At 40.9% G+C, this 21,761-nt stretch overlaps 1 protein-coding gene across 5 annotated transcripts in view; it reads left to right on the top strand.

The window, feature by feature from the left end:
• Positions 1 to 21,761, top strand: part of NTNG1 (netrin G1) — a 210,621-nt gene that overhangs the window by 127,044 nt on the left and 61,816 nt on the right. For all 5 annotated transcript variants that reach the window (XM_084637069.1, XM_084637066.1, XM_084637068.1 and 2 more), the window contains exons 4-5: positions 3,045 to 3,217; positions 17,907 to 17,933. In XM_084637069.1, coding sequence (XP_084493195.1) covers positions 3,045 to 3,217; positions 17,907 to 17,933 — 200 coding nt within the window. The remainder of the gene's footprint in view (positions 1 to 3,044; positions 3,218 to 17,906; positions 17,934 to 21,761) is intronic.

Raw genomic sequence — 21,761 nt, 5'->3', positions numbered from 1 at the left:
AGATGCAGCAGGTAAACAAACCAGCCCGGCCCGGTAGGGGCTTGCCCGAACAAGCTGCGTCCCAAGTTTGGGAAACACTGCGGTAGGGAATTGCAGGAAGAGAAAAGATGGTCTTATGGTTAGGGCAGTTGAATGCCGCACTATCCTTGCCTTTGCCAGAGTTCCTGTGTGTGCTGGGCTAGTCACTTAAATTAAAATATTCAAAGTTGCCCCATACTTGTGTGTTCCTTATTGCCTGGGAACCCAGTGTGAGATACCTAAGGCCAGATTTGCAGAAGTGCTGAGCACTCACAACTGTAACTAAAGTCAGTTGGAGCTGTGCCATGAACATGTAAGTGCTATAAAAATGCTAAGTACTCTAAAAAATCAGTTCATAGGTAGGCTCAGATTGGCCACCCAACAATTAGTGGACACTTTTGACAATTTTGGCCTTAATATTTCTGTACTTCAGTTCCCCATCTGTGAAATGGGGATGATAATAATACTTCTTTATTTCAGAGGAATGTCATGAAGGTAAATTCATTAGTGTCTGTGAAGCACTCAGTTACTATGGAAAGAGCACCACAGAATTGTCCATGAGGAAATGCATAATTTTGTATTCACTACAGGGGCTGGATGGTGTGCATTAAATAAGCCCTGGGGCCATACACTGAATGAGATGAATAAAAAATATTTAATAACTGCTCATTCACTGAAAGAGGCAGGAATTTTGTGGAGTAACAGTATGTCATTAAAGACTCTATCGTAATGCTTATACGCAAAGGGCCAAATTAAGGCTACACAGCATTTCCTATCTCTTGAATGCTTGACTTTGTAACCTAAACATTCCTTTAACATAGCAATTTTGGATGTAGTACATATATAGAGCACACCATCAAAGAAAGGTGCTAATGGTGTATGAAAAATGGTCCTTTAAGCAAATTAGCACTACAAGTAATTCACTGCAGTATGTATATGCAGGACACAGCTCATACCTAATTAAATACTGTTTGCTTAACAGAGTTTCTCTTTTTTTTTTCAGTCGTTTAAAAAAAGATTTTTTTGCAAATTTTAATTTAAAAGGTGTTGATTATATTTCCAGCTAGAGTGAGCATTGTTTAAATAACAAGCAATTCATGTCTCCTTTCTAATAGTGAGTAGAATGCATACAGCATCTTCTGTATTGCAAATTCTAGTGGCTTTTCTCCAGCTGCCACTTAAGGCAACTGCAAGTTTGTTTTACCCTGGGGATATGTGTGTGTATGGCCACTTGCTTCAGGTCATATTCCTTTTAAATGGAAGTTAGCTTGGCAGCTGTTCATTTGCACTTGCTAAAAATCTTGGCTATTCCATGTGCTGCTTTGCTCTAATTACTGGGCACTGTATGGAACAGGTAACAAATGCCCACATGAGAACCTTTTAAATCACTGGATTTATAATCATTAGGAAAACAAAGAACCAGAGTTGCTAAATACTAGTTTCCTTTCCAGGACCAATAACAAGGATATTTTACCCATTTCTGACAACTACTGGAAAGAAATAACGATGCCTTAGTGTCTCTGAACCTAGCTTTTTCCATTCCTGAAAATACTCCAACTATTTTAAAAACAATGTACATTCAAATTCTGATTCATGTAATGGTTTTGATAAGAATTGCGGTTATTTTATTTCCCATTTTGAAAAAAAAATACTTTTACCAAATTATTTTTTCTTCCCTTCAGGTGCTATAATTTTGTCAAATTAAGGTGTCAGATTAATTGTCCTTTCTGAGCAATAGGGCAGTGCTTGGTACAATACAAAGTAATAACCTGCCTCTTCAGCAAATAAGTTGGCTTCTGCAATTTTACATTCAAATATGATGTGGGTAACATATTTTTGTGGATATTGCATATCTGTTGGTACCTACTATATATCTCTATCTTATCCACAGCCAAAAAAGCAGGACCTTAGCAAAAGTTTTCCAAATGTATGTAATGCAGTACTTCTTGTTTTGTGTAAACATTTTCTTTCAGAGTAATTGGGCTTATTTCCTGGAGACCTTCTAATTACTAATTTATCATCCTCTGAATCTGTGTTTCAGAACCTAGGCAAGGAATTCACCCTAGCTTTCTGAGAACAGTTTTTCTGGCATCTCTGGTACCTTTAAAGCACTATTTTATTGGTTGTATGTATAATAAAATACACCTAAAAAGTGTGTGCATTTACTGTATAACTGTTCCTTGTTAAGAAAGAGTGGGGTGTCGTCGAGTACATTTAACGGGAAACCTGAGCTTGGGATGTGACGTTGATCTCACTTTGGGCCAGACCCTGCCAAGATGGAAGCACATGACTAATTTTATCCCTGTGACTAGTCCCACTGAACTCTTTGCAGGGTGACAGATCAGTGAAAATTAGAAGTAACTCCATTGATTTCAGTGGAACTACACCAGTGTAAAACTGGTGTAAATAAGAGGAGATCAGCTCCTTGGAGTTCAGGTGAAGCTGTCAAAATGCTGCCGAACAGCAGGATACCACAATGTGGCATTTATGCATGAAACCAATTTAAGCTGGATAGATTTCTTTGGAGACATGTTAAAACAATAACACCGCAAAGTTAGAGAGAAATATATTGGTTGCCATAAGCCAACCTGTGGCTCCGGAGGCACATGCGGCTTTTCAGAAGTGAATATGCGGCTCCTTGTCTAGGCACCGACTCCGGGACTGGAGCTACAGGAGCCAGCTTTCCAATGTGCCGGGGGTGCTCACTGCTCAACCCCTAGCTCTGCCACAGGCCCTGCCCCCACTCCACCCCTTCTAGCCCCCTCCCCTCAGCCTGCCGTGCCCTCGCTCCTCCTCGCTCCCCCACAGAGCCTCCTGCATGTCACGAAACAGTTGATCGGGAGGTGCGGGGAGGGAGGGGGGAGGTGCTGATCTGTGGGGCTGCTGACGTATTACTGTGGCTCTTTGGCAATGTACATTGATAAATACTGGCTCCTTCTCAGGCTCAGGTTGGCCACCCCTGCCATAAGGAGTATTTTAGTAGGATCTCAGTAGTCTGACATAACACCCTACCTTTTCTCTGATAGGTGCAAGTGTAACCTTCATGCCATTGGCTGTAAAGAAGAAAACAAAAAATTGTTTTGTGAATGTGAGCACAATACTACAGGCCCAGACTGCGGGAAATGCAAGAAGAATTATCAGGGTCGACCTTGGAGTCCTGGCTCATATCTGCCTATTCCTAAGGGCACAGCAAATATCTGTGAGTAGTTTTGTACAACAAGGCTCTATACATCATCATAATTATAATTCTGGTCCATATATTTGAGGGGGAAAAAATAGTGCTAGCCAAAGTTTGTCATTCATTTGGGACCCAAATGTGAAACAAATCTATGTCTATAATTTGATGGAAAGATAAAAACATTTAATCGCAAGTATGGGTTAAACTCTGCCCTTATATGCACATAAATGACTCAGCATGAGAATGGTGTGTTTACATTCCAGGGCAGAACTTGGCCCCCTACAATAAAATTAAGTGCTATCAAGTGTGGCGGAAGCACCCTAAAAATGGGGGGGAACTGGCGCCCAAACTGTGGCCCCATCTTTGTTGTATGTTCTCCACTCTATTTCCATGCATGGGATTTCCATTAGAGATCATGTGAAGGGTAGGAGATCCACAGTGCAAACTGGAAAGAATTTTTCCCCAAATATGTAGAAAATAATTGAAATGACAGGGTTGGGGATTTTGGATTGTTGTTGTGTTGTGAATAGGGCAGATGTTTTCATAAAGCAATTTCTTCAAGAATTTTGATGTAGACACGGATACAATAAGAGAAGTATGCCATAGTATCATACAATTTGAAGATCACAACTTTATTGAAAACCCTTAACCAATGAGGAATCACTCCCCAAACTACCCAGCAGGACTGTATCAGTGCAGATTTCAGCTGGAAACCAATGTCCCCAGTACTACAAACCTGGAAGGCATGAGGGCAATAACGCTTTACATGAATCCCTGCCCAGGGATTCGGGCTGGAAGCCGAAGCCGCAAACTGTTCTCCTCCTTCACGTAGGAGGTAGGAGAGATGAGATAAGGGGAACTATACATCATGTGAGACATGATGGAAGCGTACCCACTCATGGTGCATCATTGTGCTCTTGGCCTATGGCAGCCAGTTTGGGTTATAGAGACCTCACATTGGACCCACTTCCTGCACCCAGCAGTGAGGTGGGGGGAGGGCTGGGTGTTCTCATTGCCTACAGATCCATACAAATACACCCTGGCTAGTGAGGTCAGCCTTTTTTTAAGGTTAAACTTCAGACCAAGTCTTTGTGAACTTGGTGGGTGTAATAATAGGTTTTAAGCACTGTGTAGGAAAATTTCAGATTTTGAGCTATGTTCTCTGCTTGAAATCCAGATTCCTTGATACTCATGCAACCACTTTGATTTGTGTGGGATTGCCAGGATATAGGCAGTGAAGGCAGAACATGAGCAGTTGTGTCTGTATATTTCTAGCTAACTCCTAGCTCAACACTGGCATAATTGCCCATGTAAGATGCTTAACCACCATTACAATACAACTTTATAGGCCATCTACTCCTATTTGCTTGATGTTACTGAGAGCCACGTGCACAGATTGTAGACAGGATATGGCCCCAAGGGTGCAATCCTGAGAAAAGGGCATGAAAACAAAAATACAGGTATCTATTCTGTTTATGCATGCTGGAAATAGACAGTAATTCAGATTCCTCTAATTCAAGTTATGCACCTAAATCCCTATGAGGAAAAGAAATAAACTGAAACAAAATCATCCAACCTTTTGGACCGCACTTACTAGCTGCTTTAGAAAAAAGGCTGGCATTTCGCCCTGATTAAAAGCAAAAAGCTGGTTTTTTAATATAACCATTCACTGAAAAATTATTTAGAAGAAACAGGGGTATGTACTGCAGTTGAATGAAAAGTTTAAAAACCAGCAGCAATGTGCAATGCTTCGAATGTTATCTAACACTTCAAAGCAGCAGTAGGGAGGAATAAAAACTCAAAAATGGGTATCACAGGAAGCAGGACCGTATCAAGTCCTGAGAGTAATAGACCATGAAGTTTGGGGGCATGAAATTATGAAAAAATTCTTACCAGGTAGAAAAAATGAACCTTCAAAAAGAAAAGGGGAGGGGTACTTTGTAAGAGTATTCTCTTTTTTTCCATGTTGTAGAAAAAGTGACGGTCTAACTATGTCCGGCAAAAATTCTGAGACCACAGTTTCTGATCACAGACTCTCTACTGGCTTCATTCAGCATCCCAACTCCATACAAAACTTGCTGTGCTTGAGGTCTAGGGGTAAAATACATCAGAGTGTGAAATCAATGTTCCCTCTACCTCCATATTTCCTGTACCATTTATGTAATCGTACATCAAGTGCCTGCAAAACAATGGCATTGGCACTTGGTATCGACTGCTGACTAGCACTGGTTGGAGAAACTTTGATGGAATCATATTCCATCAGAATGGGTGGTTACATCAAAATGTTTCTTGAAATTGGGTCAATTTCACCAGAATTGTATTTGGAAAAAAAAGTCCCAAAAATTCCAACAGAAAAGTTCCAACGGTATCAAAAAATCTTGTGCTGATATTTTCAGACCAAAACATTTGCATCTTTTGTTTTGATTTTTTTAAATTTTGAATTATTAGTATATAATACAAAATTTAAAAGTTAAAATTGAAATGAAATGTTTTGAAGGGCTAGAAATGAAAAAAATGGAATTTTCCTTTGAAGAGAATTTAATTTTTTTAAAATGTTTGCTCCAATTTGGAACAAATGCAAAGTTGAAAATCCCTAAACCCATCATGAAACAAAACTGCTGTCTTTCTCTTACTTAGCTCTACTGCTGAAACCATCACAGCCAGCTTTTGTTCATGAAACTTAATTGATCAGTCTACACCAGCCATAGTCAGAACTTTGGGATAATCCTGTTTCCTATGTTCTTATTATCATCAATTGGGTTTTTTTCATGATTGAGCAAAATATTTCCCCTCTTTGCTTTTGTTCCTTGTGAAAGGGCATTGGATAGTCCAGGGGTCCAAACTCAAATGACCACAAGGGCCCCATGAGGACTAGTACATTGGCTCGAGGGCCGTATCACTGACCCCCCCTCCCCTGCCCCCACTTCACCCCTTCCATGAGGCCCTGCCCCTGCCCCACCTCTTCCCTGTCCCCATTCCAACCCCTTCCCTGATATCCCCACCCCAACTCTGCCCCCTCCCTGTCCCCAGGGGGTGCAGGAGGGGTGCAGGGTGCGGCAGGGGGCTCAGGGCAGGGGGTCCGAGTGCAGGTGGAGTGCGGCAGGGGGTCGGGGTGCAGCAGGGGGCTCAGGGCAGGGGGTCAGGGTGCAGTAGGGGTGTGGGGTGCGGCAGGGGGTTGGGGTACAGAAGGAGTTCGGGGGGCAGGCTACAGCCTGGTGCGCACTGGGGGACCTGGAGGAGCGGCCAGGGCTACACACAGTCCCCTGTGCCCCCCCCACCAAGTCCCAGCCGCTTCCCGGAGCAGCACGGGGGCAGTGCAGGCAGGCGGGCAGGGAGCCTGCCCTTGCCCCCGGTGCGCACCGGGCTGGCCGGAGCTGCTCTAGGTAAATGCTGGGGGTGGGGGGGCACAGGGAGCTGGCGGGCTGCAGGAAATAACTCATGGGCCACGTGTTTGAGACCCCTGGGATAGTCCATCACTTACTGGAATGACGGATAACTCTGTATTTGACTGCTGCTTAACATTTCAAGTTCCATCTTGTTGACTCTTTTGTGATTAAATGTGTCTCCTGATGCTGTCACATGCCATAGGCAGTTTTGTTATGTAACAGGTTTTGACACTCCAAGTGATCTTACTGGATTTCCCACATGCCTGCTATAGAATAGCTTTTCTAGTCATCAGCCACAAATGTCTGACAGCCATTGGTCTTTTCTTTCTCCAGTTGTTTAGGTTTTCTTTCACATTCAGGTGTTACCACTATTCAACTGAGCAAAGTAGGTATCTAAGACTATTTTGGGCTCCCATTCACCAAAATTTATCCCATCAGCGAATAAACTGCACCAAACAGTCCAGACACATCTCCCAACTTCTGCCAGTCCTTCTCCCAGGTCATACCATGACATGAAATGAGGGATTGATCAGGACAACATGGACCTAGGTTCCTTCCCAGGCAACAGCCATCCAGCCAGCCATAAGCAGCTTGCTAAATTATATCTGCATTGGGACTCTCTCTGACAATAGGACCTGGATCTCAGCAATACTTCCTTAATCCTACTCTGCCTCATAACTCTTTTTACTTGTAATGTGGCACAGCTGTCACACAGAGGGGTTTTGGCAGGAGATATGACACTTGAGATATTATGCTGATTTGCCATCCAGACTCATCTGTTTGGCACCCATTCTTATTAAAATATGATGACATAGTGCCATTTTAAAGGAGTGATATGAGTGAAGGGGGCCAAGAGTTTGTATATTAGCCGGATTCCTAGTCATGTCCCTAAATAGCTACCCATCTTGCTCATGCATGCCCGCAATTAGAGAGAGATCCTATCCCTATTCCTTGTCAAAGCTAAATTAGCTTCACTGAAGTTAGTATGTGAGGTTGGCTCAAGTGACTGGAAGTAGCTTTCTAAAGAGATGCTACTTCCATCTGTAGGTTGGAAGAAGCCTCTGTGGTATGATACTGATATGAAGTATGGGACCACTCCTGCTTGAAGGGCAGTGTTGTACAATGATGATAGATCCATGATAGGCAGGAAAGATGAGGTAAGTGGGGTAAAATGTTACAAAATAGCAGTGCTTCCTGTTGTTCTCACTATGTACAACTTACTGAACTTGGCTAGCTCATGAGGACTTAGAGCAGGTAGTAAGCCACAGACTGACGCTGGGAGACCTGATGAAGGGAAAAGAAAATAAATGGCAGTGTATTTGAGCTCAGGCATTCAGGGAAAGAGAAATGTCAGGATAACCTGCAGCTGATTAACTGCCTTCCCTCATATTAGACATCAACTTTAGTGGTTAATAAAAGGTTCCAGATTCACACTTGAAAAACGATACACTGTAAGTAACATTTGCTATATTTTTAAGAAGTGTGACTTGCAAAATTATTCTAATGCACTATTCCCTGTCCACTAACCCTTTGCAGTTGTTTTTGATAGTTATAGTGACACCTACTGTTGGGAGATGGAATACTTCAGTTTCACTGACTGACTTGAAACAAATCTGTTTAAAATAAACTGCAGCAACGAAACTACTTTGGCACAGTCACTAAATTCTAGCATAAGAAAGCAAGGTGACTGTTGCACAAATTATTAAGAGTCCTAGGATGGGTTGTGTTTTCTTTGTGGCTCCCAAAAGTTCTTAATGCATTGTGCTTTCTTAGAAATAAAGTATGCCCAGGCATGCCTCTACACACCCAAAACTCCCATTAACCTCAGTAGGAGCTTCCTACATATAGAGACTGAAAGACTGGGCCTGAGAGACTGAACTACCAAGGGAAAAGGGCCTATGTTTTAAAACATTGATCAACTATTTTCTCATGCCTGTTCAAATGAAAGAGAGCCACATTTCTAGTGATATTGCTTGGAGGAGCATAGACACAGAATAAGTGATAATCCTCACATACACCATTCCCTTGCAGTGAATTAAAAAATTGTGACTTTCTAAAGCAAACAAATGCAATTTTTACAGAAGCAGGAGTTCTAGGGCTGTTACAGGGAAATGGATAAGCCAGGTTTCCTGAGAAATTTGCTGTGTGTAGTCCTCTGGGTCAACAGACATTTGAAAACACATGATCATAACTAATCAGTCCCCTTGGAGGATTAGAAGAGGCTAGTTTCTTACAGCATCTCAGGATTTTCAATCACTAGGAAATTTGTAGTTTCTAAAATTGATGCTGAAGTTATGATGCTGTAATCATACCTCAGCAGGGCACTTGAAAAAGGAAAAAAGACTCACTGCCAGGTCATGCTGCAGTACAGATATTCTAGCAAAGCATCAGATGTGGAATTTAACATCTCTGAACTGACTCCTTGGTCCAGGATCCAAATTTAGTTCACCTCCAGGTGTTAAAACATACAGTGTGGAATGCTCCAATTAAAGGAAAGCATCCTTTTCAAGAAAGATTCTGATATAGTTAATAATCAGCAATTACTATCAATCCATCTTTGAAGTCAATTGTTTATTGGCTGTTATATACTTTATATAAACCTGCAAAAGAATTCTAAAACTCATTTTCTCTGTGAGGATCTGATTTTATTAAATAATGTCATTTTCTTTACTGTGTAGTTAAGAAAGGTTAAGTATAATTTTTCTTCAATAGGTAATAGAGAAAAATTTGAGATTATTTCATAAAAATCAGATGAGTGATAATTGGAGAAATCCAAGTTATAAGCCTTTAAAAAGACAACTCCAGATATTTTCTATCAAATATTGTGGCTATATGTATATATATTTACAGTGAATTTGCTTATAACACAAGTCAAATCTAAAAATATAGCTATTACTAGAGAGCTATCTGTGGAAGTACATGGTTCTGAGCTTTACTTATGGAGGTTGCTAATTTCCCTGTGATCAGATTAACTGACAGAGAGAATCTCTCTCTCATTGATTTCAGAGGGGAAAGCATTCAGATATATTTCAGAGTAACAGCCGTGTTAGTCTGTATTCGCAAAAAGAAAAGGAGTACTTGTGGCACCTTAGCGACTAACCAATTTATTTGAGCATGAGCTTTCGTGAGCTACAGCTCGCTTCATCGGATGCATACCGTGGAAACTGCAGCAGACATTATATACACACAGAGATCATGAAACAATACCTCCTCCCACCCCACTGTCCTGCTGGTAATAGCCTATCTAAAGTGATCATCAAGTTGGGCCATTTCCAGCACAAATCCAGGTTTTCTCACCCTCCACCCCCCTACACACAAACGGTAATAGCCCATCCAAAGTGACAACTCTCTACACAATGTGCATGATAATCAAGGTGGGCCATTTCCTGCACAAATCCAGGTTCTCTCACCCCCTCACCCCCCTCCAAAAACCACACACACAAACTCACTCTCCTGCTGGTAAAAGCTCATCCAAAGTGACCACTTTCCCTACAATGTGCATGATAATCAAGGTGGGCCATTTCCAGCACAAATCCAGGTTTTCTCACCCCCCCACCCACATACACACACAAACTCACTCTCCTGCTGGTAATAGCTCATCCAAAGTGACCACTCTCCCTACAGTGTGCATGGTAATCAAGGTGGGCCATGTCCAGCACAAATCCAGGCTCTCTCACCAGAGTGAGTTTGTGTGTGTGTCTGTGCGTGTCCCCGGGGATGGGGGGGGGGGGACAGTGGGGTGGGAGGAGGTATTGTTTCATGATCTCTGTGTGTATATAATATCTGCTGCAGTTTCCACGGTATGCATCCGATGAAGTGAGCTGTAGCTCACGAAAGCTCACGCATTCAGATATGAACACTGTATTTAGTTGTATTTAAATGTGTTTTAAAGTGGTGTGTAGGAAAATGCAGTTTTGTTATAAATTAACTTGGTATTGTTTACTTTTTATATTTAGATGAGGAGTGGGAGTTCTATATCAAGATAGATAATGGGTCTGATTCTCCATCACTCTGCAGCCTATTTGAACCATTCCACTAGTGTAAAGGGGCCAGAATCCCGGTGAATCAGACCAACTGAAAATTCCCTCAGTGACATAGAAGCCTTAGGCCAGACTCTCCCCAAAAGCCTTGCCATGGGAATGTGGTTGTCTCTCCACTCCAACTATTCTTGAATGCCAGAATGGTCCATTAGTGCCACAGACAGTCAGGTGCATAGTAGAGCAGCCATAAGGTGCAAACTCTCACATGACCCCAGGATCAGCGAAAAAGAAAGGTACCTTAAACTTTCCTTTTGCTCATCACCTTAAGTGCTTGCACCAAGCACAGCTCAACCAGAGAATCAAGTTTAATATGTGCCTCCAGAACTCCAGACAATTGATGTTACTATAAAGCAGGGGTTCTCAAACTTCATTGCACTACGACCCTCTTCTGAAAACAAAAATTACTACAGGACCCCAGTGCGCTGTGTTACTCTGGAACAGTTAATATTTTAAATTAAAAAAGTATTAAAGACCATATCTAGAAAAAAGTAGCCACTAAATATTTAAATTCACAAGACAATCTTTATATCCAGCAGTAAAAAATAAATATGTACCTTATGGGAGGGGTATGCTTGTACAGTAACTCCTCACTTAAGGTTGGAGTTATATTCCTGAAAAATGTGACTTTAAGCGAAACGATGTTAAACGAATCCAATTTCCCCATAAGAATTAATGTAAATCGGGGGCTTAGGTTCCAGGGAATTTTTTTTTTGCCAGACAAAAGACTATATTTTATATATATAAAACTTATATTGTGTGCATTTATAAACAATTTAATACTGTACACAGCAATGATGATTGTGAAGCTTGGTTGAGGTGCTTAAGTCAGAGGGTGGAATGTTTCCCAGTGAATGCCTTACTGCTAACTGATGAACTAGCAATTGGCTGAGCCCTCAAGGGTTAACTTATTGTTAATGTAGCCTCACACTCTACAAGGCAGCAGGAATAGAGGGAGGGGAGACAGCATGGCAGACAGAGACACACACCGTATGTGTGTGTGTTGTGCATTTCCCCTTTAAGTATGCTGATCCACTCTGACTTAACAAGGCAGTGTATTTAAATCAGCAAGCTGAGACCACAACTGCTGCCAGGAAGCTCCCTCCGTCCTGAGCCCTGTCCTGTGTCTTCCTGTTCTATGGGGATGGGGTAAGCGGGGTGCAGAAGCAAGGGAGAGGGGGACACCCTGACATTAGCGCCCTTCTTCCCCCATCCAGTCCCCCCGCAGGCAACTGATAGCCTGCTGCACAGGGAACTTAGGGGAGCAGGGAGCTGATGGGGAGGCTGCCGGTCCATCCTGGTTCAAAGCCCCCCACCAGCTCGCTGCAACGGGATGCTCTTCCTGCAAGCAGTGGACAAAGCAGTCGGCTGCCAAAGGACGTTATCAGGGAGCATTGCGCAACTTTAAACAAGCATGTTCCCTAATTGATCAGCAGTGTAACAACGAATCAGCGTTAACCTGGATGACTTTAAGGGCATGGCTAAACTTCCAGATGTAGAGCGCTTTGAGTTAAACCAGCCTTCGGAGAGCACAGTAGGGAAAGTGCTGCAGTCTGTCCACAATGACAGCTTCAAGTGCACTGGCGTGACCACATTTGCAGCGGCATTGGGAGCGGTGTATTATGGGCAACTATCCCAGCATGCAAGTGACTGCAACGTGCTTTTCAAATGGGGGCGGGGGATGGAGTGTGACAGGAAGTGTATTGTGTGTATGTGGGAGTGGGTTTTGGGGGTCCTGAGAGCATATCAGCATGCTGTCTTGTAAATTCAGACCGGAGCAGACCACCTCTCCCCCGCTTCCCTCTCTCATACACAGCATTCCACACTAATGGTTGCTTTGTCTCAGAGCAGATAAGCAGCTGGCTGTCAGAAATGGCGCTTACAAAGGGCATATCTGCATTCCTGCAGCAATTCAAAAACAATGACAAGAGTGGCCACTTGACTTAAGGGGATTATGGGACGTTTCTGGAGGCTGATCAGAGCACAGTAATGCAACATCTCGTTCACACTGATTCCTGGGCATTTCAGCCAAGACGCAGCAAGCGTTAATCTTCTCACCGAGGTGGAGTACCAGGAGCACTCTAGCCATGGAGTCAGAGCGCTCTAAGTGCCTTGCCAGTGTGGACAGATAGTGAGCTATAGCACCCAGGGCTGCTTTAATGCTCTCTAACTCGCAAGTGTAACCAAGCCCTAAGTTAGAGTTACTGTATTGATTAACACAAATCCTCGAAGTGGGGCTCTGTGTGGCTGAGATAAAGACAGAGGTCATCTTCAACAGTGAGATGGGCCCTGTATTTGTTTTTCAGTAAGGTCAGTGCTGAAAAACCAGCTACACACAGGAAGGTGGACAAAAATGGCCTGAGCACTTTCAGTGCTGTAGATGACAGCTCTGGATATTCTTCTCACACAGAAATCCAGAAGTTAGCAAGAGGTTGTTCAGAAAATCTCATCATCAATGTCTCATGACAGGAAAGGTCCATTAATGTTTCTTTGACTATAAGTAACATAACAGCACTTCTGCATTAAAGCGATTTCTAATCCACACCTCTGTTTTCTGATCATTTTCAGGGAAGTACTCCCTAAACTGCAGTTTAAGGCTTTCCAGGTGGCTGCATAATGGGTTGCAAGTCATGCTTTGGCAAGGCATTTTCATCCAAAAAGTCATCCAGTATAAAACCCCTTCAAAACTGCCAGTTTCCACATGCACATACCATAAGGAAAGTTTCTTGATTCAGCTTTCAATTTTGTCAGTGAGAGAAGTGAGGTATTTAACTCATTTAGGCATTCAAAAATGTCTTCCAGGTAAGCTAGCAAAGTAAGCCACTTGGTACCTGCAAACTTTTCGGCCAGCAGGGAATCTTCATCTGAGCTCAAACAAATAATTGAGAACCTTTCCGTGAGACAGCCACCAAACTTTTGTGTGATGAAGTAACTGATGGTGCTCAGCTCCCATCTCACCACACAAACAGATGTACACTTGTTGAGCTGCTCTCGACTGTGTGAACAGCTTCATTATGAACTTGTTTTAGAACGGGTGGCTTTTTGTTGTTGTTGCAACTAGGGCTTGCCTGTGTATAAAACAGTGCATCCAAACTGCTTGCGGTGCAACAGCCTGCACTCAGGTGACTGGCCCACTGTTTTTTCCAGTTATTGCACAAATGCTGTCACTGCAAATTCCTACACAGCACTGCCATTCCAAGTCAGAATCAGAGACAAAAGCACTGAAAAGTGCAAAAAGCTATTCCCATGTAGCATGCTGTAGTAATGGCTGGCAGAACAGAAATTCCTCTTGGAGTTTTTCATCGTTCTCAAATTTTACATATGTCAACATCTGGACAGTCCCCGGCACATCTGTTGTTTTCGCCAAGTTGAATGGGGGAAAAAAGAACTTTGCTTGATTTTGGCGATCACTTGTTCAGTCACATCATTTACCATACTGTGAATACACCTGGCAATAATGTCATTAGACAGGGGAATTGAATCAAATTGAGTCACTGCACCTTGCCCCAATATAATCAAATCATTCCTTGGCACATGGCAGAAAAGAAGTTTCTCCAATAGAGTGTGGTTCCCTTTTTTTACATATCCAGTATGACACAGCAGAAGATGCCTCAAGGGCGCTCTCATTTGTTGTAGCTGCCAATCTGAGAACTCTCTTCTGGCCCTGTAGCTCTCTCAGCTTTTGCTGGAAAAAAAAATCAAGTGGTTTTGTTTGAATAGAACTGCACCATGTTTCCAAGTGGGTGCCACATTTTAGACGGTTTTAAGCTCTCCTTTGCTGGAATTTTGCCACACACTGTGGCCATGGATCCCCCTCAAAACCAGCCCAGTAAATCCCTATTCCAAATATTTCAGATTGTATTTTCAGTTTCTTAGTTTTTTACTGCTGCTTAGATCCTTGTTGTGAGCTCTTCTTTTGCTGCAAGTGGCAACCGATTCCCATTCATTACCCCCCTTTCCTCCACCTTTTTTCAGAAAACAGTCCCTTGCTAAAATTATTTCTACAGCAACTTTTCAAACTGGCTTTATCTACAAGACGCACTGATTCCTTTCTAGGTGCTGAGTAGAGGAAGTGATGTACAGAGCTGGGGTTAAGAGGTGGGAACCAGGGCAACTGCCTGTGGCCCCATGCCACAGGGTGCGCAAAGCTAAGTTGCTCAGGCTGGAAGTCCTGCTGTGGATGAGCTTGGGCTCTGGCTGTCAGCCCTATGCCACCGCAAGGCTTCCACTATCAGCACAGGGCTGACAACCCAAGCCCTGCCATGTGCAGAGCTGAAATTTGTGGTATGAAACTCAGGGCGGGCAGGTGCCCCACCAGCCTCCCTAAATGGCCCCCCGTGGCTTCAGTCTGAGCCCCATGATTGCAGGACTCAGGGTGGGGCTTTCTGCCCAGGCTCCCTGCCAGTCTAACTCTGGCCCTGATGACCCCATTAAAACAGGGTAGCAACCCACTTTGGGGTTGCAGCCCACACTTTGAGAACCATTGTTATAAAGCATTTCCCTGTTATGTGCAAAATTTATTTTTCTGTCTTTTTCCAGGGCCAAAAATATTTTAGGAGACAGAGAGAAGTTCACTGCCACTCAGAGCTTCTCTTTCCTTTTTGAGAAATCTGTATGGAAATAGCAAAAGAAGCTTCTCAAATAGGGAATGTGAAAACAAGCTAACAATATTAATGCAAAGTCCTTCAGGCAAGCAGTTACCTTGTTTTCATTACTCCTTATTGCTAAGGAAATGTTCGTCATTATTTTTCACTGAGACTTTTGAGATACAGTAAAGGAAGAGGAGTACAAATTAATAAGAAAACCTCTCCCTACCTTGCAACTTGCCTTGGAGAGGAAGAGAAGGTGTGGGGGGTATGTGTGTATATTTTTGTTTGTGTGTGTGTGTGTGTACACATAAAAGGGAATATTTAATACCATTTCACAGGGGAGCTGTGAGAATATTACCTGCCTTTTTATCTGTACAAGTCCCATCTGTGTATAAAGAAAATAAAACATATTCAAAACATGACTAAACTGCCACATATAAATGGTAATATATGTTACTAAAGCTCATCTAAAAATAGTATTCCAAGTTGAGTTCCTTTTCTATTTAAAACAATGGGGAAGAGATTCTATCATTGTTACCCTGTTTCCAAGAAAATATGGCAGCAGTGGAATGAGAGGTTTTTTATTTCTATAAATACAATTTTAATGTTCTCTATTTAAAAATATCAGTGTTGTAGTCTGTGATACTAATTACATGATTCTGAAATTTTGAAACATTGATGGAGTTTCCATTTAAATATCAGTTTATTCTCAGCAGGAGTCAAATACATTGTTTTATAAATAGTGTTTGCATATGGAGCCCGGTCCTGAAAATTGCTGAGAGTCTTCTGTAAGGTGATGCTCTGCACCTTGCAGGACTGAGCACATAGGGTTTCCAAACAGAATATAAAACTTTTGGGACACGATTCTCACAAGTACCCAAAAAGTACCTATCTGTAATTGAGGCGGGGAGTCACAAAGGAGCCATTTATGATTCCCCGACCCTGGACCTAGTAGTGCTACATGGCCCCAAGCAAGAAATAATTTAGAGCTGCCTCAGTATGTACAGCTTTTCCTCCCAGCCACGCTCCTAAACCGGATTGCAGTGGGGACTGTACGGGCAGGCCTCGACTTTATGACGTCCCTCTTAAGACAAACAGTACTTACCACGTTTCTGAATTGGCACCCTGATTCGACTTACGGCCACTGGTTTCGACTTTACGATGCTCGGTCCTGCAACAGAGTGTATTGCCGTTCTGATTTACAACGTTTCGACTTACTACGCAATTTTCAGGAACCAACTGTGTCGTAAATCCAAGTACTGCCTGTATTCGGTTGTGTATTCTACACCCCCCAGTGATGGTTCCACCTTGGCAGAATCCTCAGCAGACTTGAGAAGCCCAAGGCTCTACTGGTGTAAACAATCTGATAGAGCCTAGGATATAGCCATAATGCACAGTAGGTTACTACCTAATATATGATAATGAAAATAATTATAATCAAATAAGCCTGATTCTGCAGCCCTAGTCTACACTGAGTAATGCATACTCCTGCAAGTCATTCCCTTGAGTAAACGTCGCAGAATCCATCCCACGGTTTCTCTGCATTAAGAATTTCAGGAAGAAATTTAAAAGGATAGTAGATGCTAATGGAGAAATAGATTTCTACACTATAATATGCCATCAAAACTCAATAAAACGTATAAAAGGCAAACAATTTAACTGAGATGATGCAAGAAGCACGGATTTAAATACTGATCTGCAGTTTGTGGCTTTAACTTGTGGGCCTGTAAATAGTCTCATAGGCATGTTTCACTTTAGCTAAGGAGAACTATATTGCAAGGAATATTGCATGTCCACATTTTCTACCAAGTCCAGTCACACTCTAAAGTGGTTCTCCCACATTAATTCAACTTGAGAATTGAAGTGAGAGAAGAAAAATCAATGAGGGGCATGATCAATATGAGTGACCTAATGTGTTGTATTATTTTGCTCAATTAAATTTCTATTACATAGCTTAATCCAGACAACTGACAGGTAAAAGAGGAACAAAAAATGATAGCTAGATAAAGTTAATCTAATAAAAAACCAAATGAATTTCAGCAGCCGACTGAAGCAGCTAATAATGGATCTATCCCTGTAGAGACACCGCCCTACTTATGCAATCATTCCGTTCCGGAAAGCCTTGCGTAACTCGAATTTTGTGTAAGTCAGAAACATATACCTGTACATTATGCAAAAATTTCCGCAACTCGAAAATCCTATTTCTGGCTTATGGAACTTTTTCCATAAGTGCGAATTTGCGTAAGTTGGGGTTTTGCGTAACCCGGGGAGCCTCTGTATTAAAACAGTTTCCTAGATATACCTGATACATCATGACCTGTATTTATTGTCCAGACCAGAAACCTAATAACTGTTTAGTATGAATACAGAACTGTTCTGAACAACTGCATGAAGTTATGAGAGCAGAAAAATGCTGCATGTCTCAGAAATACTCCAAATGTCATTTTTGAACACAACAAATACCTTCCAAAAATTCCCTGCAATCTCATATTAAAGAATCCAAAGCCTCTACAATTAAAAATAGAAGGCTTGGATGATGTATGTGCAAGTGCTTGGTTCTAGCTGTTAATTGATACAGTATTCTGAAGTTTATGAGAGTATGAGAAAATAAGTTCCAAATATTTGATGCAATGCCACAGCCTTTTAGACACTTACAGTAAACTGCTAACTATGCCCTTTTTACTCTCTTTTTCTACAGGTATTCCCAGTATTTCCAGTATTGGTAGTAAGTAATAAAAAGCAAATCTAGAATAGCTTTGCTATGTTATTCAGCTTCTTAGCTCTATTTTCCCAACATCCATTTCTGTTGTAGATAATGTTTCACTGAAATGTGCTTTACGGTAAGGGGACTGTATTATTGACTTTGCCATGCTGCATTTACATGTAACTGCATTATGTGATCAAAGAGAATATGTTATGTAGCTCATGAAAGTACATCTGTCTGAAAACACAGCTTCTTGATCAACAAATAAAAGAGTTAGCAATACAAATTGGAACATCAGGATGGCATTGGGTAGAAAAATATTACCAAGTACGTTTTCCAAAACACCAAACTTTATTAATACCTAAGAAGAGTAGAGCCCTTAAAGCTGCATATATGAATAGATAAATATAAGGGGAAATGGAAGAATGCACTAACATGCATTTGTTAATGTTAGTGAATGTAGAGCATCCATCAGAGTCTTTCCATTGATTCATAGATTCCAAAGCCGGACAGGGACAGTGGTGATCAGGCCATAGAGCTAAACTAGAGAATATCTTTTCAATTGACATCAGTGGACTCTAGGTCAGGCCTTGAACAGAATAAACAGGTTCTTTGTTGAGATTCATTTTATTGTATAAAATTAAAATATTTAAAACAACTAATAACATATGAAATTGCCTTTTTTTAAAATCAACTATTATAAATAAAAACAATGCAAAAAAATAAGAAGATGGTATTTGAGTCAAACCATCCTACGTGTAAGCGGGTATGGTCATGGAATGACAGCTAATTAGAAATAAAGCACTGAAGCAGAAAAGGTATCATTCAAGTAGCTGTGTGAAAGAATGGTCCTGCACAGCCTCTGCTTTGCATAGGCGTTAGGCACAGATTTTGTACTATGCAGGTCTATCACAGTTTAAGCAGTGTCAAAAGATTTTTTTTTGTTTGCAATACCTGATATCTGGCTGAAAAGCAATATTCTGATCATTTGGATAAAGCAGCTGCCTTGCTTCTTATAAATGCGTGGTCAGGTCTTTCAATAAATCAGTTCAGTTTACTTAAGCGCATGAACAGGCTTAGGCACTGACTTGTTAAGCACTAGACAGCATGTTAAATGCCATCAAAACTAGCCTCTTTGTAAATGAGAGTAGTGTTTCATGTCCATTTAGATGCCAGCTTAATCCTATGGCATCCAGTTTGCAACCTTAAATAGCAAAGCAGCATGAAAGACGACAACTTGCCAATGAAAGTCTTCAGTTTTGAGAGTCTAAGTTTTCTGCTTTAGTGTCTCCCTCAACATTTGCCTCACTGCAAATGCACAATGATGTGCTACTTTCACAATCTTGACAATTGCATTTGCACATGTATTTTGTATCCAAAAAGGGAACTAAATAAAAGGCAGTAAAAAGAGATTATGAAACTATTATTCTCTGGAATCCTACGATCATAAGTAACAGAAATGGATAAATGGCAAAATAGCTTTTTGGAGCTCAGTTGTGCTACTGTTTGTCAATACTGTGTTGCATGGACTACATTGTTGTGATTTTCACTTTACACTCCATACAGCCTTCTTCATCACATTCACCATCTCTGAGCATCAGCAGATGTTGGCCTTTGAATACTTAATAGGGAAACTCAAATATTTTTTAATCAATGGTGACCTGAAAGGATGCATTGTTGACCTCTTTGAATTCTATGAACTTTTACAGTGGGGTGATTAGTGTCATTTACTTATTAAAATGAACAAGATTCTGTTTAACATCCCTTAGGAAAAGCACATCTATGCCTTATCTTAAATATATCCGGTATGGATGTCCTTTGAATAGATGAGGCAGGGTTCAACAAATTTCCCTGCCCATGTGGAATGCATGAAGCATGAGCACCAATTTATGAGTACACAAAGAGATGACTACAGTGTTTGGCTCCTACCCACTAGATTCCTCCTCCCCCACAGGAGTATTGAGTAGCTTGGGGAAAAAAGTGGCTGTTCATGGCACAATTTTCTAACAGCCTTTCCTATAGGATAGAAATAACAGAATTGTCATTAAACAATGGAGAGCCCCTTGACTTCTTGGTCCTACTCCACTATGTAACTATGTTTTAACAGAATTACAATCAGTACTTAAAAAACAAACATGATTAATTACTTGAGGCTGCTTTAATGGATTCTGCATGATTTCTTCTTTTTTTTTTCTTGTCTATGCTAATACACTATATGTGTTCATAATAGTAGATTTCTGTCCTCGGCTGGGGACAGGAAATTATTCTCAGATGACACCGTTTTTTTGCCTCTATGAAACAATAAACTGGTGTATTGGCTTTTGTATGCTTCAAGCTTTTCACAGTTTAATACGGAAAAAATGAACACAAAACTGCCAACATACAAAGAAAATGTCACTGCAACAGATGTTCATGTAACACCCATAAGACTTTTATGATCAAAGCATGCCCAAAGAAAAATCAACAATGTATATATTTATCTATGCGTACATATATGTATAATACTGCGTTCTCTTTGATCTCAAAGCATCTCATATTAAAACAGCACATCATTAAAGTTTAAACACAAAGAAAGAGTGGTCATTAAGTAAACATCCTTTCTGATCATCTACAACAAAAAAAATTAAACCAGAGCTTTCCCATTAAGGTCATTTGTACCTGCTGTTGTCTTATCAATTGAGTAATAGGTTCTTTGATCATTTCCAGCATACTTGATTCCAGTGCTGGTCTTTACAGCATTTTTCAGGCATGACTGGAAAAATATTGGTGAGATTGTTAGCAATTTATGAATCCCAAAACCATTTCATAATTATGTAAGCTTTTATGATCAGTGATGCCTTCATCCAATTTATAAAATTATACAAAAAGTTACTCAGACTTACTTTAAATAATAATTGTATGTAGGCAAATATATCAAAATGTATTTTATTGTGAACAAATAGCAAAGTGATTAGCTTGTACCTAAATGCCTGACCTTAAAAAAGTTTAATCTTCTATCGGAAAGCTTCTATCCTTATTCCTGTGGAGCATAATTTCACTAATTATGCTAAACAGTTTGTTATAAAGAATATAATTAGACATGGATAGGATTGACATGATATGCAAATAGCTTTGTGTGGGTGATTATCACCTCTGAAGCTTGCTGGTGGCAGATGAGTCAGAGTTTAGCGACAGACCATATATTGAAATGCAAGATGCAATCAAGACAATCAAATGGTAAATGGTAAATCAAAATTTATGTTTTGTTTTTTGTTTTTCTAATTGCCAATTTCAAATAAACAGAAATCTCTCTTGGAAGGATAACCAATTCAAGACACAAAAGTCTAAAGATTGTACAGCATGACTTTCATGCATTGCTTTCATAATCTTAAAATATCAGCTGGGTATTTTTCAGGTTTGGCAAGTGTCAGGATGAACACTTCTTTCAGTGGTCTCAGATATGCTTATATGAATTTGCACGTTACCCAAGGTTTTTGCTAACAAACACTTGAGTTCCAGTTCTCCCATTATTTTCATCACTGTAAATATTACCGTCCTGATATCATGCATCACTGAAGTCAGTAGGAGTTTTTGTCATTAACTTTAGTGGTTGCAGGATTGAGCCCTTTCTGTAGAGCCAAGTTCTGGTCCTGAATGCAATTCCCATTCACTTAAGCAGGAGATTCAACGTGCATAATGAAGTGCAGACTTTGGCCCTTGTTTATTAATCTTTCCCTATTATTATTTGAGTTGATATATTAGTACATAAAGAAAAAGTTTCCTCTCCTGTCAAGAGACAGGAAAAAGTTTCCTCTCCTGTCAAGAGACCTCTCAGATGTTTTTCTCCTTGAAGACATTTTAAACTGGCTT

Source organism: Lepidochelys olivacea, assembly GCF_965140295.1.
Source record: "Lepidochelys olivacea isolate rLepOli2 genome assembly, chromosome: 8".
Lineage (NCBI taxonomy): Eukaryota > Metazoa > Chordata > Testudines > Cheloniidae > Lepidochelys > Lepidochelys olivacea.
This window is presented reverse-complemented; position numbering and strand designations above follow the sequence as displayed.